Genomic DNA, 24619 nt, shown 5'->3' with positions numbered 1-24619 from the left:
TCTTTAGTATTCTTATTTTCTAATTTTCATTGATCTTCATTCATCCTAAAGATTGGTAGAAGTTATGGGAAAAAGAAAGAAAGAAATTCTCAAAAAAATAATGTAAGATTTCCCAGAGCTAAAGGAAAACAGAAGTCTAAGGCCCCACAAAACATCAAAGACCCTCACCTGGACTCCTGAATGTGAAATTTTCAGTATACCAGTTATAAAGAGGAGACTGAACGATTTCAGAGAAAAAAAAGTAAGTGACCTCTAAAGGAACAAAAATCAGAAAGATAGCAGGTCTCTTATTAGAAATCTGGGTGGTAGAAGCTAGTAGAGCAATCCCTTCAAAATTCTGAGGGTAGATGATTTTAAACCTATAATTCTATTGGTAACAATATTACTCACCCAGTGTTAGGGCAGAATACAACAGTTTCAGAAATACTAGAATTCAGAACATTTTGCTCTTATCTATTCTTTCTTAGGAAATTATCAATACTTGAGGATATGCTTTACTAAAATCAGGGTAGGAAACATAGGATCTAGGTTGGAGTGGCTCTATGTCAGGTAGCCAGTGAAAGAGAGCAGAGAGCTCCGTTTGGAGAAGGAAAGGATGTCTTTAGGGGAAAGGAGTCAGTAGAATACACAGTAAGACTGAGAGACTGGAGATTTTGAGAAATGATAAAGTTAGAGAATACTAGAGAAAGATATGGCTCAGATATAAAAGCAAGGTAAAATGGAGCATGATTTTGAAACTAGTGGCATTTAAAAAAATTTATTTGAACTTGACAGATAACTTTGAGAGACATCAGTTGTTAACATTGGAACCTTAGTGAAAGAATTGTATTTCTAGTACACCATTTAGTTCTGCAATAACTATAATACAAACGTTATAATCAATTTTTTTTCTTTCTTTCTTTTTTTTTTTTAAATTAGTTGGAGGCTAATTACTTCACAACATTTCAGTGGGTTTTGTCATATTGACATGAATCAGCCATGGAGTTACATGTATTCCCCATCCCGATCCCCCCTCCCACCTCCCTCTCCACCCGATTCCTCTGGGTCTTCCCGGTGCACCAGGCCCGAGCACTTGTCTCATGCATCCCACCTGGGCTGGTGATCTGTTTCACTATAGATAATATACATGCTGTTCTTTCGAAACATCCCACCCTCACCTTGTCCCACAGAGTTCAAAAGTCTGTTCTGTACTTCTGTGTCTCTTTTTCTGTTTTGCATATGTCTCTTTTTCTGTTTTGCATATGTCTCTTTTTCTGTTTTGCATATAGGGTTATCATTACCATCTTTCTAAATTCCATATATATGTGTTAGTATGCTGTAATGTTCTTTATCTTTCTGGCTTACTTCATTCTGTATAATGGGCTCCAGTTTCATCCATCTCATTAGAACTGATTCAAATGAATTCTTTTTAACGGCTGAGTAATATTCCATGGTGTATATGTACCACAGCTTCCTTATCCATTCATCTGCTGATGGGCATCTAGGTTGCTTCCATGTCCTGGCTATTATAAACAGTGCTGCGATGAACATTGGGGTGCACGTGTCTCTTTCAGATCTGGTTTCCTCAGTGTGTATGCCCAGAAGTGGGATTGCTGGGTCATATGGCAGTTCTATTTCCAGTTTTTTAAGAAATCTCCGTACTGTTTTCCATAGTGGCTGTACTAGTTTGCATTCCCACCAACAGTGTAAGAGGGTTCCCTTTTCTCCACACCCTCTCCAGCATTTATTGCTTGTAGACTTTTGGATAGCAGCCATCCTGACTGGCGTGTAATGGTACCTCATTGTGGTTTTGATTTGCATTTCTCTGATAATGAGTGATGTTGAGCCTCTTTTCATGTGTTTGTTAGCCATCTGTATGTCTTCTTTGGAGAAATATCTGTTTAGTTCTTTGGCCCATTTTTTTTATTGGGTCATTTATTTTTCTGGAATTGAGCTTCAGGAGTTGCTTGTATATTTTTGAGATTAATCTTTTGTCTGTTGCTTCATTTGCTATTATTTTCTCCCAATCTGAGGGCTGTCTTTTCACCTTACTTATAGTTTCCTTTGTAGTGCAAAAGCTTTTAAGTTTCATTAGGTCCCATTTGTTTAGTTTTGCTTTTATTTCCAATGTTCTGGGAGGTGGTCATAGAGGATCTTGCTGTGATTTATGTCGGAGAGTGTTTTGCCTATGTTCTCCTCTAGGAGTTTTATAGTTTCTGGTCTTACATTTAGATCTTTAATCCATTTTGAGTTTATTTTTGTGTATGGTGTTAGAAAGTGTTCTAGTTTCATTCTTTTACAAGTGGTTGACCAGTTTTCCCAGCACCGCTTGTTAAGGAGGTTGTCTTTTTTCCATTGTATATCCTTGCCTCCTTTGTCGAAGATAAGGTGTCCATAGGTTCGTGGATTTATCTCTAGGCTTTCTATTCTGTTCCATTGATCTATATTTCTGTCTTTGTGCCAGTACCATACTGTCTTGATGACTGTGGCTTTGTAGTAGAGTCTGAAGTCAGGCTGGTTGATTCCTCCAGTTCCATTCTTCTTTCTCAAGATTACTTTGGCTATTCGAGGTTTTTTGTATTTCCATACAAATTGTGAAATTCTTTGGTCTAGTTCTGTGAAAAATACCGTTGGTAGCTTGATAGGGATTGCATTGAATCTATAGATTGCTTTGGGTAGAATAGCCATTTTGACAATATTGATTCTTCCAATTCATGAACACGGTATGTTTCTCCATCTGTTTGTGTTCTCTTTGATTTCTTTCATCAGTGTTTTATAGTTTTCTATGTATAGGTCTTTTGTTTCTTTAGGTAGATATACTCCTAAGTATTTTATTCTTTTTGTTGCAATGGTGAATGGTATTGTTTCCTTAATTTCTCTTTCTGTTTTTTCATTGTTAGTGTATAGGAATGCAAGGGATTTCTGTGTGTTAATTTTATATCCTGCAACTTTACTAGATTCATCGATTAGCTCTAGTAATTTTCTGGAAGAGTCTTTAGGGTTTTCTATGTAGAGGATCATGTCATCTGCAAACAGCGAGAGTTTCACTTCTTCTTTTCCTATCTGGATTCCTTTTACTTCTTTTTCTGCTCTGATTGCTGTGGCCAAAACTTCCAACACTATGTTGAATAGTAGTGGTGAGAGTGGGCATCCTTGTCTTGTTCCTGATTTCAGGGGAAATGCTTTCAATTTTTCACCATTGAGGGTGATGCTTGCTGTGGGCTTGTCATATATAGCTTTTATTATGTTGAGGTATGTTCCTTCTATTCCTGCTTTCTGGAGAGTTTTAATCATAAATGAGTGTTGAATTTTGTCAAAGGCTTTCTCTGCATCTATTGAGATAATCATATGGTTTTTATCTTTCAATTTGTTAATGTGGTGTATTACATTGATTGATTTGCGGATATTAAAGAATCCTTGCATTCCTGGGATAAAGCCCACTTGGTCATGGTGTATGATTTTTTTTATATGTTGTTGGATTCTGTTTGCTAGAATTTTGTTAAGGATTTTTGCGTCTATGTTCATCAGTGATACTGGCCTGTAGTTTTCTTTTTTTGTGGCATCTTTGTCTGGTTTTGGAATTAGGGTGATGGTGGCCTCATAGAATGAGTTGGAAGTTTACCTTCTTCTGCAATTTTCTGGAAGAGTTTGAGTAAGATAGGTGTTAGCTCTTCTCTAAATTTTTGGTAGAATTCAGCTGTGAAGCCATCTGGTCCTGGGCTTTTGTTTGCTGGAAGATTTTTGATGACAGTTTCGATTTCCTTGCTTGTGATGGGTCTGTTAAGATCTTCTATTTCTTGCTGGTTCAGTTTTGGAAAGTTATACTTTTCTAAGAATTTGTCCATATTATCCAAGTTGTCCATTTTATTGGCATAGAGCTCCTGGTAGTAGTCTCCTATGATCCTTTGTATTTCAGTGTTGTCTGTTGTGATCTCTCCATTTTCGTTTCTGATTTTGTTAATTTGGTTCTTCTCTCTTTGTTTCTTAATGAGTCTTGCTAATGGTTTGTCAATTTTGTTTATTTTTTCAAAAAACCAGCTTTTAGCTTTGTTGATTTTTGCTATGGTCTCTTTAGTTTCCTTTGCATTTATTTCTGCCCTAATTTTTCAGATTTCTTTCCTTCTGCTAACCCTGGGGTTCTTCATTTCTTCCTTCTCTAATTGCTTTAGGTGTAGAGTTAGGTTATTTATTTGGCTTTTTTCTTGTTTCTTGATATAAGCCTGTAATGCTATGAACCTTCCCCTTAGCACTGCTTTTACAGTGTCCCATAGGTTTTGGGTTGTTGTGTTTTCATTTTCATTCATTTCTATGCATATTTTGATTTCTTTTTTGATTTCTTCTATGATTTGTTGGTTATTCAGAAGCGTGTTATTTAGCCTCCATATGTTTGAATTTTTAACAATTTTTTTCCTGTAATTGAGATCTAATCTTACTGCACTGTGGTCAGAAAAGATGACTGGAATGATTTCAGTTTTTTTGAATTTTCCAAGACCAGATTTATGGCCCAGGATGTGATCTATTCTGGAGAAGGTTCCGTGTGCACTTGAGAAAAAAGTGAAGTTGATTGTTTTGGGGTGAAATGTCCTATAGATATCAATTAGGTCTAGCTGGTCCATTGTGTCATTTAAGGTTTGTGTTTCCTTGTTAATTTTCTGTTTAGTTGATCTATCCATAGTTGTGAGTGGGGTATTAAAGTCTCCCACTATTATTGTGTTACTATTAATTTCCTCTTTCATACTCGTTAGCATTTGCCATACATATTGCGGTGCTCCTATGTTGGGTGCATATATATTTATAATTGTTATATCTTCTTGGATTGATCCTTTGATCATTATGTAGTGTCCTTCTTTGTCTCTTTTCACATCCTTTATTTGAAAGTCTATTTTATCTGATATGAGTATTGCGACTCCTGTTTTCTTTTGGTCTCCGTTTGCATGAAATATTTTTTTACAGCCCTTCACTTTTAGTCTGTATGTGTCTCTTGTTTTGAGGTGGGTCTCTTGTAGAGAGCATATATAGGGGTCTTGTTTTTGTATCCATTCAGCCAATCTTTGTCTTTTGGTTGGGGCATTCAACCCATTTACATTTAAGGTAATTATTGATAGGTGTGGTCCCATTGCCATTTACTTTGTTGTTTTGGGTTCACGTTTATACAACCTTTCTGCATTTCCTGTCTAGAGAAGATCCTTTAGCATTTGTTGAAGAGCTGGTTTGGTGGTGCTGAATTCTCTCAGCTTTTGCTTATCTGTAAAGCTTTTGAATTCTCCTTCATATCTGAATGAGATCCTTGCTGGATACAGTAATCTAGGTTGTAGGTTATTCTCTTTCATTACTTTCAGAACGTCCTGCCATTCCCTTCTGGCCTGGAGGGTTTCTATTGATAGATCAGCTGTTATCCTTATGGGAATCCCTTTGTGTGTTATTTGTTGTTTCTCCCTTGCTGCTTTTAATAATTGTTCTTTGTGTTTGATCTTTGTTAATTTGATTAATATGTGTCTTAGGGTGTTTCGCCTTCGGTTTATCCTGTTTGGGACTCTCTGGGTTTCTTGGACTTGGGTGGCTATTTCCTTCCCCATTTTAGGGAAGTTTTCAGCTATTATCTCCTCGAGTATTTTCTCATGGCCTTTCTTTTTGTCTTCTTCTGGGACTCCTATGATTCAAATGTTGGAGCGTTTCACAGTGTCCCAGAGGTCCCTGAGGTTGTCCTCATTTCTTTTGATTCTTTTTTCTTTTTTCCTCTCTGCTTCATTTATTTCCTATAATCAATTTTTAAGTGAAGTATTAATATAGAGAAGTTTAGAGAATAAAGCAAGTCCAATATTCACCTTTTCATTATTTTTTTTCCCTTTGTGGAAAGTTTTTAAATTACAAGTTTAATCTCTACTTGCTGTATATTTATCTGGATTTTTCTCCTCCCTCCCTCTCTTTTTCTCTCTTCCTCTCCCACTTTCTTTCTCTTTCTCTTCCTGTTTCTCTTCCTTTCTTTTGATTTCCTTCCTTCCTTCCTCCCTCCCTCTTTTCTTTCTTTGTTTCGTTAGACTCAGTTTATTTTACTGAATTTAGATTCAAGTTTGGCTAATTAGTTGGGGCCTGGACTTGGATTCTTTTTCTACTTCAGTGAGTTTTGATAGTTTGTGTCTTTCTAGGGATTTATGTGTTTCTTGTAAGTTATTTAATCTGTTGGCATAGATTTATTTTTGTAAGGGTTGTAGTAATGTCCCCTCTGTCATTTCTGATTTTAGTGATTTGACTCTTTTTAAATCAATTTTGTTGCTTTTTTTCAAAGAAGCAACTTCTGGTTTTAATGATTTTTCTCTGTTGTATTTCTATTCTCTATTTCACCAGTTTCCACTCAAATTTTATCTTCTTCCTTCTGCTTGCTTTATGTTTAGTTTGCTCTTTTTTCAGTAACTTAAGGTGGGAAGATTAGGCTGTTGATTTAAGATCTTTCTAATATAGGTGTTTACAGCCATAAATCTCCCTTTAAGTACTGCTTTTGCTACATCCCATAAGTTTTGGTGTGTTTTGTCTTCATTTCACACATCTCAGTGAATCTTCTAAATTCCCTTGTGATTTCTTCTTTGGTTCATTGCTTATTTAGGACTGTAATGTTTAATCTCCATGTATCTGAAAGCTTTTATTTTTAAATTTTGGAATCAACCTATAGACTGATCATTAATGGCTTATCAGTGACTACAAAGTAGTATTAAATGTTCTCAACCTGACAGGGTAAAAGAAAATGTACAGTTGACAGAGATGGAAAAGTAGATGAAGGAGCAAATATCAAAGGACAAATGTCCTCATTTAACAAAGTAGAAAGTTAAGAGATACATTCTATGGTTGATGGAACAGGAAACAAAAGTTTAAATACATTGAACTTTGTACCATATTGTCAGGCCAACTATGTATGTGTTGGTTTATCAGTTTGTTGTTTTTAACTACATGAATGTATTATTTGAATTGACAATTAAACAATTGCCCGTCTTCTTGGAGTCTCTAAATTAGTTTATCCTTTATTTGCCAGAGAGAGAAAATAATCCTAGAACTAGAACTTATGAGTGTTTTACCATCTGAGCCACCAGGGAAACCCTAAATTTTACCTATATTGTTGTTCAGTCACTTAGTGAAGTGAAATCGCTCAGTCGTGTCCGACTCTTTGCGACCCCATGGACAGTAGCCTGCACCATGCTCCTCCGTTCATGGGATTTTCTAGGCAAGAGTACTGGAGTGGGTTGCCATTTCCTTCTCCAGGGAATCTTCCCGACCCAGGAATCGAACCCAGGTCTCCTGCATTGTAGACAGACGCTTTACCGTCTGAGCCAGCAGGGAAGTCCTCCTTATGAGAGTTTTGATAGCTTTTTAAAGAGAAATCATTCTGGAAATTTTGTTAGATGTTATCTCTTCCTACTACATGCCTGATTCTTGTTTTACTAAGTGTATTTCATTAGTTTGACATTTCTTATTTTTCCCCAGACTGAGGCAGCTAAATTAGTTCCAATGGGTTTCACCACTGCAACTGAGTTCCACCAAAGGCGATCTGAGATCATACAGATTACTACTGGCTCCAAAGAACTTGACAAACTGCTTCAAGGTATCGTAATCTCTTATCCTATGTCGTGAACTACGATTAGGTTATAGAACATAACTGAAATATTTGGTTCATGTTTATGTGTTAGATAGAATTAAGAATAAAGGAAAGTATTCACATTGAAGAAGTAAGACTGAAGGGTGAGACTTGACTTTAAAAATACTAAAATTATCTGCCATTTCATTAATTTAATCTCCAATTAATAATTGCATTCTTGAGAGTCAGCTCCCTCTGCCTAAAGAAATAATATAACCTTTTACTCTACCACAAGGTAGAAAATCTGATGGCTGGTTAAAATACTACATTGTAGTATCAGTACATTGTGGTGCACACTAATTTTCAGGACTTGATGGAAAGCTGGAAAGTTTTTGAACAAAAGAAAGCATCGCTGCCCTAAATTTTAGTGTTAGATTTTGTTCTTGTTGCTTCCCCAAATATTTGATCATTTAAGTTTCTTTTTGGAGGGGGGCACAAAATAGCATGAGTTCAGGAATCACACTCAGATTTGAGCGTATGTTTTCCCTCCTGTTCCCCCTCTTAGCATTTACTGGCCATATTACATGGTGCAGATTACTTATTATATTCTATGCCTCAATTTTCTTATCTTATTGAAGAAGATAAGGGCTTATCTTTGATCTCATAATGAGGTCAAAAAAAGCTTCCTACCTTATATTATTGGAATTAAATGAATTGATAGCACAATGTCAGATACACAAAAGATATTTAGTAAACGTTAGATATTATCTGTAATTTATTTTTTAAATTACTGCTTATTGACTTGTGATGGTATTGTTCTGTATATTGGTTATGGTGATACTTACGTGAAGCTACAAATGTGATAAATTGCATAGAACTACACACATACACAAATGAGTGCATATATAGCTGGAGAAATCTGAAGAAGCTCTGTGGATTGTATGGATGTCAATTTTCTGATATTTATAATTATATAAAGCATTAACATTGGGGGAAGCTGGATGAAGAATTCATGGAACCTCTATATTTCTTTGCAGTGGTCTATGAATCTAGAATTTTTTCCAAATGAAGTATTTTTTAAATTACTGCTTGTTGAAGATTGGGTCTCTAAATTATGTAAACATCTTTCTGATGAGCTACTGGGGTGTTTCTATGATTATGTTTCTAACATTTGTATTGTGCTAACAGATGTTTCTTTTTTTAGGAGGAATTGAGACTGGATCCATCACAGAGATGTTTGGAGAATTCCGAACTGGGAAGACCCAGATCTGTCATACATTGGCTGTAACATGCCAGGTGAGCTATTGGGACTCTGCCTAATCATATCAGCAAGAATGAGTTGATTCCTGTTACTGGCAAGCATCTGTTAGCATGGACAAAAAAAGCACTTTCTCTGTCTTCAAAAATGCTAGGGGGACTTTCCTGGCAGGTCCAGTGGTTAAGACTCTGAACTTCTGCAGGGGGCACAGGTTCGATTCCTTGTTGGGTATTGAACCTGTGCATGCTGCATGACTCAGCCAAAAAAGAAAAAGAATGCTATAGCTAGTTAGAAGACAGATTGCTCCTGTAAGACTTCCAGACAGCTTGGAAACTTTCAGATTATTAATTTCACATACTTTCTTGCTATCCACTAGGCCTCTCCTGGCTTTTTCTGCCCTCTTCACTAGTTTAGATTTATGATTCTTCATTAAAGTCATTCCTTTACAGATACCCTCATATTTACATTCCCCATCTGAAGAGATGCCATTCTTAGATGAACCCTATCTATGTTTTCAGTGCCTGATTTCCCCAATAGCTGATCATACTAGAGAAAAATCTTAACATAAAGCTGACCTCACTTTAAGATGACAGACTTTAACATTCAATACTGCTTGGCAGATCTACTGAAAATTTTTCATTCAGGCAACGTTTTCCCCCACTCAGTAAGAATCTCGTAATTTGTCCTTTTTCCTCAAACTTTCATGCTTCTCTTCAGCCACACTCTTAGCCAAATAATCTAAACTGTTCTTCACATCAAAACTATAAACTCACATAGCTTTTATAAAAATTTTATTTTATGAAGTATAGTTGATTTACAATGTTATGTTAATTTCTGCTATCTAGTGAAGTGATTCAGTTATACTAATATATACATTCTTCTTCATATTCTTTTCCATTGTGGTTTTTCACAGGATTTTATTTATTTATTTATCTGGCTGCATTAGGTCTTAGTTGCAGCATGCGGGATCTTGTTTGTTGCATCATGTAGGATCTTTCATTGTGTCACACAGACTCTCTAGTTGTGGCACTCGGGCTAGGTAGTTGCATTTCGCAGGTTCCAGAGCATTCAGGCTCTAGTTGTGGCTCATGGCTTAACTGCCTCACAGCATGTGGGATCTTAGTTCTCCAGTGAAGGATCAAACCCATGCCCTTGGCATTGCAGGGTGGATTCTTAAACCACTGGATCACCAGGGAAGTCCCTTGTCACTGAACATTGAATGTAGTTCCTTGTACTGTATAGTAGGACCTTGTTGTTTATCCATTCTGTATAATACTTTGCAACTGCTAATCCCAAACTCCCAATCTATCCATCCCCAACATCCCCTTCCCCTGTTCTTTATGTTCTGTCTGTTTTGTAGATAGGTCCATTTGTGTCACATTTTAGATTTCACTTGTAAGTGATATCATATGGTGTCTTTCTCTTTCTGACTTAGTTCACTTAGTATGATAATCTCTAGGTCCATCCATGTTGCTGCAAATGGCAGTATTTCATTCATTTTTATGACTGAGTAGTATTCCATTGTATATATGTATGCTAATCCATGGAGTAGTATTCCATTGTATATATACACATCTTCTTTATCCATTCATCTGTCAGTGGACATTTTGGTTATTTTCATGTCTTAGCTATTATGATAGTGCTGCTGTGAACACCAGGGGTGCATGTATCTTATCTGGGTATATGCCCAAGAGTAGGATTGCTAGGGCATATGGTAACTCTATTTTTAGTTTTTTGAGGAACCTCCATACTGTTTTCCATGGTGGCCACACCAATTTACATTCCCACCAATAGTGTAGGAGGGTTCCCTTTTCTCCACACCCTCCTCCACACCCAGCATTTGTTACTTGTAGGCTGTTAATTAGGGCCATTCTGACTGGTGTGAGGTAAATCCATGTATCTATAGCCACCCTTTCTTACCTTGGGTTACAATAGAGAGTGTCTCTTTTCCTCTCAAAGGCCCTACCAATGTGATCTGGTTACCATGCCTTGCCACTTTTCCAAGGACTCTGCTCCTTCTATTTTCTGGTCTACCTCTCTATTAAATTATTTTCATTGTTATACAAGCATGCCTAGTATCTCCTACATTAGGGAAAAAACTTCCTGGACCCCTTCTGTTTCTTCTTTGTTTGCTTTGCTTGGATAGATTTGGAAACAGACACAGTGAGTTAAACAATTCCTGAGATCATATCACATGTAAGTAGTAGCTACAGGAATCAAACCCAACTTCAGAGCCCATGCTCTTAAAACTCTTTAAAGTAGTACCTAGCTTGTAGTAACTGATTTGTTCTCTACTGTACTGCTAGTGCCTAAGTCAGTGCTCAGTAAATACTTGAATGAATGGAGATGATTGAATTAGATGTCCTAAGGCATACCTGATATATTGTAAAATAAAAAATACAGGGGAAGTAGCATAAGTATTTAAGGAAGAAACAGGATTCCATCACACTAGAGTAATCATTGAATACTTTATGGAAAAAAGAGATTAGACCAGGATCCTGAAGAATGCTAAATTTGACCAGGTAAATAAACTAAAAAGCATTTAACTATAGGGAATGGTATGAACAGAGCAGGGGAGCATAACATAAGACAAAATAAGCCCATTTACCTAGCTCAAAAGTTGTATTTGGACAAATTGTAGGAGACAGACAGAACTTTGAAAAGGACACATCAAGACCATTTTACAAGGTCTTGACCAAAGTACAAGAAGTATAGACTTGATTCTATAGAGAGTGGGGATCATTCAGCATTTTTCAACGGAAGAGAAGCATGAGCAAATTTTCAGAAATATTCTGGTAGCAATTTAATGAACTGAAAGGAGAGGCAAGAGCTAAGGATAGCTGAGGTATAATTATTATAAGCACTAGCTGGTCAGGACTACACTAAAATAATGACACTGAAGGACTATAGACAGAAGATATAAAGTGTAGTGCTTAATGATTGACAATAAAAAATACCTTTCAGCCCAGCATATTACTTTGGTAAACTCTAAAAAGTATTTGGGAGAGAGAGACAGTTTTGATGGAAAGATGAGTTTCAAAATTAGGTGTGGTAGGTTTGAGGTGATGAGATGACCAAGTGAAATTTTCTAACAGTATTTAGAGATGTGGAACTAAGTTGTCTACAGAGAAGTAACACTGGATTTCTGAAAATAAAAGATCTGTGAGAGAGAGAAAAATAGAAGAGTAAACTTTTCACTGTTTCCCACCTCCAAGCCCTGTTTTGAGTAGCACTTTTTCCTCTTTCAGGGGGGTCCCAATTTTTCCTCGCCTCAAGGGCGGGCTGCTTACCCTCAAAGCAGTGACTGGGTGGCCCACAAAGTACTCTGGAACCTGACCCATTCCCATGGGCCAACTCTTGTTTTAATCTTTGGAGGTTTTATTATAGTTTTAGGTATTTTGAACCAACTGGCATTACAGATCTTCCTTGACACATCATGGGGTAAACCCTGATAAACCGTGATATCATATCCGGATAAACCCATCAGAAGTTGAAAGTTTCACATGTCAGCTCAGTCGTGTCTGACTCTTTGCGTCCCAGGGACTGCAGCATGCCAGGCTTCCCTGTCCATCACCAACTCCTAGAGCTTACTCAAACTTGTGTCCATCGGGTTGGTAATGCCATCCAATCATCTCATCCTCTGTCGTCCTCTTCTCCTCCTGCCTTCAGTCTTTCCCAGCATCGGGGTCTTTTCCAAGGAGTCAGTTCTTCGCATTAGGTGGCCAAAGTATTGGAGTTTCAGCTTCAGCATCAGTCCTTCCAATGAATATTCAGGGTCGATTTCCTTTAGGATGGACTGGTTGGATCTCCTTGCAGTCCAAGGGACTCTCAAGAGTCTTCTCCAACACCACAGTTCAAAAGCATCAGTTCTTCGGCAGTCAGCTTTCTTTATAGTCCAACTACTAGAAAAACCATAGCTTTGACTAGATGGACTTTTGTTGGCAAAGTAATGTCTCTGCTTTTTAATATGCTGTCTAGGTTGGTCATAACTTTTATTCCAAGGAACAAGCGTCTTTTAATTTCATGGCTGCAGTCACCATCTACAGTGATTTTGGAGCCCCCCAAAATAAAGTCTGCCGCTGTTTTCACTGTTTCCCCACCTGTTTGCTATGAAGTGATGGGGCCAGATGCCATGATCTTAGTTTTCTGAATGTTGAGTTTTAAGCCAACCTTTTCACTCTCTTTCACTTTCATCAAGAGGCTCTTAGTTCTTTTTTACTTCCTGCTATAAGGGTGGTGTCATCTGCATATCTGAGGTTATTGATATTTCTCCCGGTAATCTTGATTCCAGCTTGTGCTTCATCCAGCCCAGCATTTCTCATGATGTACTCTTCATATAAGTTAAATAAGCAGGGTGACAATATACAGCCTTGACGTACTCTTTTCCCGATTTGGAACCAGTCTTTTGTTCCATGTCCAGTTCTAACTGTTGCTTCTTGACCTGCATACAGGTTTCTCAGGAGGCAGGTGAGGTGGTCTGGTATTCTCATCTCTTGAAGAATTTTCCACAGTTTGTTGTGATCCACACAGTCAAAGGCTTTGGTGTAGTCAATAAAGCAGAAGTAGATGTTTTTCTGGAACTCTCTTGCTTTTTTGATGATCCAACAGATAATGGCAATTTGATCACTGGTTCCTGTGCCTTTTCTAAATCCATTGTGAACGTCTGGAAGTTCACGGTTCATGTACTGTTGAAGCCTGGCTTGGAGAATTTTGAACATTACTTTGCTAGCGTGTGAGATGAGTGCAATTGTGCGGTAGTTTCACAGGTCAAATATGCATTTAATGCACCTAGCCTACTGAACATCGTAGCTTAGCCCACCTTACCTTAAACATGCTCAGAACACTTATATTAGCCTGCAGTTGGGCAAAATCATCTAACACAAAGCCTATATTGTAATAAAGTGTTGAATTTCTCATATGTAGTTTATTGAATACTATACTGAAAGTGAGAACCAGAATGTTTGTAATTGTACCAGCTGTTTACCCTCCAGCTCAAGTGGCTGACTGGGAGCACAGCGTGGTTGCCCAGTACCATGAAAGTATTGTACAGCAAATGACTCACCTGGGAAAAGACTGAAATTCAGATTTTTGGTTTGTACTAAACTCGTATCACTTTCACACCATGGTAAAGTCGAAGGATTGTAAATCAAGCCATAGTTAAGTTGGAAACTGTCTAGATAGATTACACTCACTTCTCCCAAGGACGCAACTTACCAATGGAGTTAGAGAATAACTGAAAGGAAATCTGCCTTCTTCAGTCAGTATGACAGAGGGAACTTCGTGGTATCTTAACATCCAGTGTGAGTTCTTATCCTCTCAACAAAATAACATTCATTCTTGGAACTTACTTATAAATTTTAACATCAAATATAAATTGTTCTCTTTTGTGTATTTTCCCTTATGAAACAAATTATGAACTTTTATAATTTATTCTCTATTTAAGAGCACTTTATAATAATGGTTGTTACGTCACTGTAGTGCTGTGTTATAAAGATGCTATGTGCCATTAAAAAATATGGATTTTTGTTAGGACTCTGTGTCTTGGATAGAGTTCACATTTAGTGAAACATATATATCTGCAGAGGCTTATGAGACTGATTCTCTCAAGTCACCCAAGAAAATCTGTCCTCCTTTGTCCCCCGTTCCCCCCCCCCCCCCCCCCATTTTACAGATAATGTCCATCAGTCAACACTGCTGTCTTGAAGTGGTCATTTTAGATAGGAAAATATTTTCATTCTGCATGAATAAAAGTTTATCTAATAACAAGAGACCCAACTTAATGGTCTCCTGTTTTTCTCATCATTTTCCTTTCTCATTTGTCATTTTGATTGTGTTTCTCTCCTCAGTAACTCTGCTGATCTTTCTCATTACAACCAAAATGTCACCACTTATAGCCACATTAGGATTCCAATATCAAGTAGACATAAGCTATGTTGACTCATCTCATAAATAACTCCAAGGAGAAAAGAGGGGGATATAAGAACTTTTAGGATAGAGGGGAAGCATTGAGAAGAGGAACAGTGGTACAGTCAAGCTGCAGGAGCTACAGTTATTGCCCAAGCACCATTAGAAAATTTTAGCTAAAAGGAAATAGAACTATTTAAAATATCACTCAGATATGGGTCATCTGATATGATATGTGATCTTTATAAATAGAAATGTTTTCCCTATGTTGTTTTGACAGGGATTCACATGGAATAAATATTTAGAGTACATTACACAGTATCTGTAGTTGCCATTGGCAACTCAGCGTAGCATGCTGATGCTCTTAAGTTGTACAGACAGACTCCTATCTCGGGAATGTTTATTAGTAGTCAGATAATGCCTGTTAACAATAAACTGAAGCTAAATTCTAAAACATAACCTCTCTATAAAAACAACTGAGCATTCACAGTTGGCTGAATAACTGGATCTTTGATATTTTTGTCAGAGAAAAAAAGTTCTAATTCATTAGTAATGGAAAGGATTACATGTCACTACCCTAAGAGCTGGAACCAGAGGTATAGAGAGGCTGTTAGATTAGTATTTAAATCTAAATATTATCACCTCTTATTTGTTCAGATTTTCTTGACTTAATGTAGTGAAACACTGTTATGTATCAGATCTGTCTAATAGTGAAGTTATATAAAGTTAAGAGTCATACTTAGGTTATAAAAATGAAGAGCCCGTATTTGTTCACAGTACTAGAATAATTTTAAAATCCTGAAAGGACAGTATTAAGTACCAATTTTAAATGCACATGCCCTTGACAGAAAATGTGTCTTACAAAACTTTTTGCATACAATCAAGAATATATGTAGAAAGAACTTACACTATAGCATTATAAAATGGTGCAAGTTCGAAACAACTTGCATCATTACGAAATAAGAGTTAAATTATGGTTGTTGTGGTTGTTCAGTCACTAAGTCATGTCTGACTCTTTGCAACCTCATGAACTGCAGCACGCCAGCCTTCTCTGTCCTTCACTATTTCTGTGAGTTTGCTCAAACTTACGTTCATTGAGTCAGTGATGTTATCCAACCATCTCATCCTCTGTCACCCCCTTCTCTTGCCCTCAGTCTCTCCCAGCATCAGGGTCTTTTCCAAGGAGTCAGCTCTTGGCATCATGTGGCCAAAGTATTGGAGCTTCAGCATCAGTCCTTCCAGTGAATATTCAGGGTTGATTTCCTTTAGGATTGACTGGTTTGATCTCATTGCTGTCCAAGGGACTCTCAAAAGTCTTCTCCAGCACCACAGTTCAGAAGCATCAGTTCTTCAGCACTGAGCCTTCTTTATGGTCCCACTCTCACATCCATACATGACTAATGGAAAAACCATAGCTTTGACTATATGAACCTCTGTCGGCAAAGTGATGTCTCTGCTTATGTTACTAAGCAGTTATTGCAAATAGCTACCTTGGTGGTCAGCCCAGCAACACGAGATGGCTGAGGGGACACTGAAAGGGTGAGGTGGAGGAGACAAAATGAGCAGGGGTGTACAGCACATAATCTTTCCCCCTGTGACTGGGCCAGCAGTCCACTTCTCTGCTGGGACCATGTCCATATCTGCTGTCAGTCTGCCAGACATTCATGGCCTCCCTTCTGCCCAAGGAGGTCTATTTAGCTGGAAAAGAACTCCCCATGCTAGTACTAAAGATGCAAGAAAGTGAGAGAAGGGAGAACCTCATTCATTTTAATTCCTGTGTACTTAGCCCCCTGAATGTCAAGATTTTCTCCTCCCACAAAACCGAGGCAGTTTCTGCTTTCTGAAGACATTCTTCTGTTGTATATATATATCCTTTGCTCTTTGCACAAGTTCCTATGGTTTGAAAAATTTTATCTGCCAACCTACCAAATGACAACATAATCATTTTCCCCTTTCCAAATTAATGAAGACTTCTGTGAGTATATGCCAAAGTCAGTGCCCTAGAGGTGGAGGATAGCTTGAGTCTTCCAGATGCCTTCTATATGTGAGGCACTGTGCTAAACACTTAGCATGAATTATCTAATCTTCAAAACAGTGCCATAGGTAGGTTTTATTACATTTTACACAAAATGTAAAAACTGAGAATAAATATTCTCAGGGTCACATAGCAAGTGGCAGAATCACATATATAAAAAGTGTTTGTATGAAAATGCACAGAAAATGATCTGGGAGATGACTCCTGGGAGATGGGAGTTTTTAAAGAAGAAATTTTCCTTTTTTTTTTTTTTTCACTCTACTTATTTCTGTATTGCTTGAATTTTTAATACGAGCATGTAGTACTTTTGTAATTTTGAAAAAAAAAATCCTTTTTCTCAGAAATAGGAAAAGACAGAATTTTGGCACTACCAGGCACTTAATGTAAACCGTTGTAAGGGATTTTCCTCAGAATTTAAAGGTTCCAAAGTAGATTTCAGGGGTGGAAACTACCATTTAGCAACATTCACTTAAAATTTGTAGAACTCAGTATCTGGTATGGGATAGGTAGCCTAAAACGGATTTCCTTGAACAGCCCATGAGACAGTTTTCCTGGCACTCCTCCATTTTCTTTCTTTTTTTTTAAACTGATTATTTTTCCTTTTCTACATTTGTTTATTTTCAATATCTTATGTGTGTTACTGGAGCAAACACCTATTAAATGTGCTAGGGATACCCCTGGGGTATTTGCCAGTCTCCTTCAGCAACCCAAAGGAATGAACTCTGCTTGGTAAATATGAGCTCTGCTCATTTAAGTGTGGTCTGGATATGATAAAATGAATTGGGTATTGGATCAGAGTCTCTTGCTTATTAAAGCTAAGTAAATGATCTTCCAAATTGCCTTGAGTGACTTGATCAGTCTTTTGCTGGTATACAATGATAGAAGCTTTTTTTTAATTGGAAGAAGTGTATGTGTTTAAAAAAAAGAATTTTATCACCTACTTTGGTATATATTTCCAAGCACTCTTCAACTCTGTCCAAACTCTAGCCTCACAATTAACTCTATACCTATTACTAGATGTACTTCTCTCAGAAGTGAGTGTCTCCTCCCTAGATCTTATTGTCACTTTAAAGTATTTTTTGTTTTGCTTTACTGGGAGCGGAAGCAATTATAGGTCCATCAGGAGGAAGTTGTTCAGTTATATCAGAAGTACAGTGTCATTTCCACTGTTCTTTTTCTCTCTAGCTTCCCATTGACCGAGGTGGAGGTGAAGGAAAGGCCATGTACATTGACACCGAAGGTACCTTTAGGCCAGAACGGCTGCTAGCAGTGGCTGAGAGGTAGGTTACTGGATCAGACAAGAGAAATACGGCTCCATCTGTCACTGTAGTGATTGCCAGGGTTAGTCTGGCTGAAGAGTGTCTTTTCCTCTCTCTTATTGCTCCATATCCCAGAGTTGTTTGTGTGTTTCAAAAGAATAACCTTCCTTAGAAAAAAAACACACTTCTTTAGTCAAAAAACCCGTGAGTTGCTGTCAAACTGGATAAAAAACAAGGTCAACTATATGCTGCCTTCCAGAGAACCTGTTTAGATTCAAAGACACAAATAGACTGAAACTAAAAAGATGGAAAAAGATATTGCATGCAAATAGTAACCATAGAGGGCTGGAGTAGCTATACCAATACCAGACAAAACAGACTTTAAGACAAAAAAAAGTACTAATTGAGGCAAAGAGGAACATCTTATAACTAAAAGGTCAGTTCATCCAGACGATAAACAAATATATATGCACTTAATAGAGCCCCAAAATATGTGCATAATTATTGGGGACTAACACCTCACTCTCAGTAATGGATAGAGCATTTATCAGATGCCCTGATAAAGAGCATCTACCAGAACCTACAGCTGGCATTTTAATAGTGAAAATCTGAATGATTTCTCCTTAAGATTGGGAATAAGGCAAGGATCTCCACACTCACCACTTATATTTCCCATTGTACTGAAGGTCCCAGCCAGTGCAGTCAGGCAAGAAAATGAAATAAAAAGCATCCAGATTGGAATAGAAAATATAAACTATCTTCATTAATCAATGACATGATCCTATATGTAGAAAATCATTAAGAAGCTGCTGCTGCTGCTAAGTCACGTCAGTCGTGTCCGACTCTGTGTGACCCCATAGACAGCAGCCCAACAGGCTCCTCTGTCCCTGGGATTCTCCAGGCAAGAACACTAGAGTGGGTTGCCATTTCCTTCTCCAGTGCATGAAAGTGAAAAGTGAAAGCGAAGTCGCTCAGTCATGTCTGACTCTTAGCGACCCCATGGACTGTAGCCTACCAGGCTCCTCTGTCCATGGGATTCTCCAGGCAAGAGTACTGGAGTGGGTATTAAGAAGCCACATACACAAAAAACTACTAGAACTAAATTAGTTGAAAGGATGCAATCTCAATATGCAAAAATCCATTGTATTTCTATATACTAGCAATGAATAATTCAAAAATTAAGAAAATAATTCCATTCACAGTAGTATCACAAAGAATGAAATAGTAATAAATTTAACAGAAGTCCAAGACTTGTACACCGATAGCTAACATTGCTGAAAGAAACTGAAGAAGATCTACATAGAGAAACATTTCACATTCATGGATTGGAAGATGTGATATTATTAAAATGGTAATTATCCCTCAAATTGACCTACAAATTTAATACAATGCCCATTGAAATTCCACCAACCTTTTTTCCAGATATTGACAAGCTGATTATAAAATTAATATGGAAATATCAAGAAAAGCCAAAACATTCTTGGAGGAGGAAAAAAGAACAAAATTGGAGGTCGCAGTTTTCCCAATTTTAAAACTTACTATAAACAATAGTAATCAAGACAGTGTGGTGCTGCCATAAGGATAGACATATGGATCAACGGAATAGAATTGAGAGTTGACAATAAAAACTGTGTGACATTTAAACATAAACTTGCCATATAACCCAGCAATTACACTCTGGTTATGTACCCAAGAGGTATGTAAACATGTCCACACAGAGACTTGTTTGTGGATGTTTATAAGTATTATTAAATAGCCAAAACGTAGAAACAACCCACTTGTCCATCCACTGATGAATGAATAGATAAAAGGTGGTTTATCCATACAATGGAATACTATTAAATAGCTAAAAGGAATGAAGTAATGATACATGTTATAACATGGATAAACCCCAACAACATGCTAAATGACAGAAGCTAGACAGAAAAGACCAAATATAATTCCATTTATATGAAATTTCCAGAAGGAAAATCTGTAGAGACTGTAGATTCATGGTTGCCTGGGGCAGGGAATAGAAACAGAAAGTAACTGCAGATAGACTGGAGAAATCTTTCTGAGCAATGGAAATGTTCTAAAATTGAATTATTAAAGTCATTGAATTTTACACTTAAAGCACATCGATTTTATGGTATATAAATTATACCTCAGAAAAGCTGGTAAAGAATTTATACATTTTTTCGGGACCTCCCTAGTGGTCCGGTACCTAAGACTGCACTCCCAATGCAAGGGGGACTGGGTTCAGTCCCTTGTCAGGGAACTGTTAATAGATCCCACATTCTGCAACTAAGACCTGGTGCAGCCAAATAAGTAATAATTTATTTTAATTAAAAAGAATTTGTAATTTTCCTACATCCCCTAATAGAGCTTTCAAATAAACTTTCAAAATTGTTTTCCTTAATTTTCCCTTGTCTAGGGTCAAATATGATAATTTGATCCCTACCACACATTTTACTGAAACCTAGTGATTAAATGGAATTTAACTGCATGTTGAGATGTTAGATTCACATTGGAACCTGCCATGCTAAGTTAAGGAGAATTCTCTAGTTTTATAATTATAACAGAATTCTCTTTCCCATTTTACAATTGGAGGAGTCCAAGTCATCAGATGTACACCACTGAGGCATAAAATTAGGTTGGAACAATAATTGTAGCCCTTTGCTTCTTCTTACAAAATCCCTGTCAGGAAAAATTACTTTCTTGCAATCTGATTTTAGTTTACTAGAGATGAATATATCGAAATGTAGATTCCTTCCCAAAGTTGATTTTGGTGTTCTACAGAAAAGTATGCTATTTTATTAGTTGAAGAGTTCTTTTAGATTAAGTCACTAAGATTTTGTCCAGTAATAGAAATGAGTGTTCAGATAGGATATATGAGATAGTAGAATGTTATGAGGACTGGGACTTTGTTTTGACCATTCACTCTATGCCCAAGCCCTAAAACAGAGCATTTGATGTTTGTTAATGAACTAATATTTATTAGAGCCATGTTTATGGCTGTTTTGTCAACTAAAAGAAAAATGTTTAGAAATTTTATTCATTTTAATCACTTCTATCAGGAACATTTTTATAATTGAGTTTATACTTAAGTATATTGCATTTAAATTTATATTTCTGAGAAAGTTAAGGACAGTGCCTCCTAAGATAATTAATACCTAATTTCCTTCCACAAGAGAACAACTCTCATTGCTAAATTTTTGCCATGCTCTGTTGAAGAATATTATTCAGGTGACTAGCTCAGAGGTTTCTAAGATTCTAGTCCTCCCTATAACTTCATTAGCATCACCTGGAAAATTGAAATGCAGATCCTCTGATTACACTACAGGTCTTCGGAAATAGAGATGATCAAGAGACTCTGAGGATAGGGTCCACCAGTGGTGTGACAAGCTCCCCAGGTGATTGGGATGCTTGCTGAAGTTGGAGAACCATGGCCACAATTGCTTGCTAGAGTGTCCCTACCTTTTTGGAATGTATTTAAAATACTATGAAAGAGAGGATGACAGAACTCCCTTGAGGCAATACAGCCGAGTTTTTCAATCTTACATGTTAATCACCTGAGGTTTTTTGTTTTTACTATGAAAATTCCCATTTTTTTCTTCCAGTTTTATTGAGATATAATTGACATACAGCACTATATAAGTTTTTATGTGTGTATAGAATACTTGATATATAGTTGATTTTTTTATATTTGGTTGCATCTGGTCTTTTTTTTTATTTATTATTATTTTTAAAATATTTCATTATTTGGCTGTGCCAGGTCTTAGTTGCAGCATGTGGGATTTAGTCCCCTGACCAGAGATCAGACCCAGGCCCCACACATTGAGAGATCGGAGTCTTAGCCACTGGACCACCAGAAGTCCCTGCGTCTGGTCTTTGTTGTGGCATAGGGGCTTAGTAGCCCTGCGGCATGTGGGATCTTAGTTCTTCAACCAGGGATTGAACTTGTGTGCCCTGCATTGGAAGGTGGATTCTTAACCACTGGACCTCCAGGGAAGTCCCACATATAGTTGATTTACAATATTATATTAGTTCAGGTGTATAACACACTGATGCAATATTTTTATAGATTATACTCCATTTAAAGTTATTACAAAATATTGGCTATATTACCTGTGCTGTACAATATATCCTTGTGGCTTATTTATTTTGTTAATATATATAATAGTTTGTACCTCTTAATCCTTTACCCCTATTTTGTCTCTCCCCCATTCTTCTCCCCACTGGTAACTACTTGCTCCCTGTATCTTTGAGTCTGTTTCTGTTTTGTTATATTTATTTATTACATCCCACATATAAGTGATAACATTGAGTATTTGTCTTTCTTTGTCTGACTTATTTCACTAAGCATAATGCTCTCCAGGTCTATCCATGTTGTTACAAATGACAAGATTTCATTATTTGTTATGACTAATATTCTATTGAATATATATACCACATCTTTATCCATTCCTCTGTTGTTGGCAGGTTAGGTTGCTTCCTTATCTTGGCTGTTGTGAATAATGCTCTGAACATGGGGATGCATATATCTTTTTGAATTAGTCTTTTTTTCTTTAGATATATACCCAGCAGTGAAATTACTAGATCATATGATAATTTACTTTCCTGAGGAACCTCCACACTATTCTCCATAGTGACTGTACCAATTTATATTCCCACCAGCAGTGCATGAGGGTTCACTTTTCTCTACATCCTTGGCAGCACTTATTTTCTTTTGGAGAACAGCCATTCTGACAGCTGTCAGGTGATAAAATCATTGTGATTTTGATTTGTATTTCCCTAGTGATTAGTGATACTGATCATCTTTTCATGTGCCAGGTATTTGTTAAATATGCAAATTACCATGACTATTCCATGAACATTGTAATTCAAAGTTTGGTTTAGGTCTGGGAATTTAGTTTTTTTACAGGTGTTCCAGATTATTCTTACCCTTATGGAGGTTCTGGAAAAACTAAGAGAAGTTGCTTATTTCCAGCCAGCTTTTTCCAAGTTGTAGGAATTGAAAATTCTCTACTTCAAGAATATAAGCACAGAGATCCCCACAATCATCTTTATGAACTCTGCTGAAAGAAGGGCCAGGATGACTCTGTTTTTCTAGTAATGTCTGTATTCTGACAGCAGAAGGTAGTTTCCATTCCTGATAGTAGATTATATCAGTGTTTCTTGAGGCAAGACTAGAAGGTTTATCTAGTATAGTACTTAGGCCTCTTCAGTCCTTTGTCTATCTTATAGTTATGATTTAAATACAGAAAATTTTATCTTTTTATTCCCATTTGGTCATGATCCTAAGGTAAAACTGTCTTCGCTTCATCTTGTCTCCATGCCTAGACTCAACAAATTTATCGTCATCAATCCACTTTAAAAAAGAAAAACAAAAAAACTAGCTAAACTTCCATTTGTGTTGATAATGGCAAAGAATAACTGCTGAACTGTCCAAGAAAGTGCAAAGACTGGGTTTGCCAAATATGATGACTCCATTGTAAGATGTAGAAAATTCAGTTGGGTAGAGTGGCACCTCCTGATATCGAGGCTCAGCTTATTGCAGGGTTATTTCAAGTGCTAGAACATTCTTTTGTTTTTCTATTCTTTTGGGTAGGAAAACAGAGGAAAACTACTAAAGCTAAGTCTCAGAAGAGTAGGTTGACACAGTGTATGCTTTTGTAATGATCAGAATCTTTACACAGAATAGATTGCTTCTCTTAAAAGATAAACTCTTAAGCATAGAAACTTTTGGATCTTAAGAAATTATAGCACATAGATTTTATTTCAACAGGCTATCTTTTGAACTGTTACATAAGGGAGTCAGTATTATACTTTTGAACTATAATGATTTTAGGTAACATATAAAAATATTACTTGAGTTAAAGTGATGACATATGATTCTCTTTTTGTTTGGATTATGGTTAAAAACTTCGTATTCAGCAATATTTATTCAGAATTTACGGTATAAAACAAATGTGCTAGCTGGAAAGGCATAGTCTTTTCCCTCAAGGAATCTGCAGTCTAGTAAAAGAACGGCAGGCAGCTCCTCACAAGTGCCTAAAAAGGCCTAAGTCAAGTTTTCTCGAAGTGCAGAAGAGGGGGAATCACATCTATTCAAGAGATGCAGGGAAGCTTTTATAAAAGTACTGGCATTTAGCTGAGTCTTAATAGATGAATAAATCAAACCACTTTTGAAGAAATGGGATCCTATTAGGATACATTTAATGAGAAGTTGTCTAAACTATCTTGAGTATTTATGTCTTAGGTAGCAGTTACAAAGGTAAGGAAATATAAATTGTTCTAAGAAAAGTATTTTTTAATGCAAAGGTGAAAAATCATTATTGAAATATAAGATGAATTAAGGTATTACTTCTTTAACCCTACTAGATCCGTGTCACAAATTCTATAACTTGTTACTAGCAAGAAAAAGGGGAGAATAGATGGAGTATACTTATTTCTCTTAAGTATAGGACTCTTACAGTTTTGAGTCCTTAGGTTTTTGAATTTAGGAGGTTTTATTCCTATACAACAATAGTTTATATGATTTTGTTTAATTGATCTTTGAGTGATTCATTGTTTTTGTTTCAGTCCTAAATCTGTCATGCTACCCTTTGTTTTTCCAGGAGAACGTTGATTGTTTCCTT

At 36.8% G+C, this 24619-nt stretch overlaps 1 protein-coding gene across 1 annotated transcript in view; it reads left to right on the top strand.

Moving 5' to 3' along the window:
- RAD51 (RAD51 recombinase) overlaps positions 1 to 24619 on the top strand; it is a 38516-nt gene that overhangs the window by 10910 nt on the left and 2987 nt on the right. The window contains exons 4-6 of the mRNA XM_061157558.1: positions 7453 to 7570; positions 8748 to 8839; positions 17926 to 18020. Of these exons, the coding sequence (XP_061013541.1) occupies positions 7453 to 7570; positions 8748 to 8839; positions 17926 to 18020 (305 nt within the window). The remainder of the gene's footprint in view (positions 1 to 7452; positions 7571 to 8747; positions 8840 to 17925; positions 18021 to 24619) is intronic.

The sequence above is a fragment of the Dama dama genome, chromosome 12 (assembly GCF_033118175.1).
Source record: "Dama dama isolate Ldn47 chromosome 12, ASM3311817v1, whole genome shotgun sequence".
NCBI lineage: Eukaryota > Metazoa > Chordata > Mammalia > Artiodactyla > Cervidae > Dama > Dama dama.
This window is presented reverse-complemented; position numbering and strand designations above follow the sequence as displayed.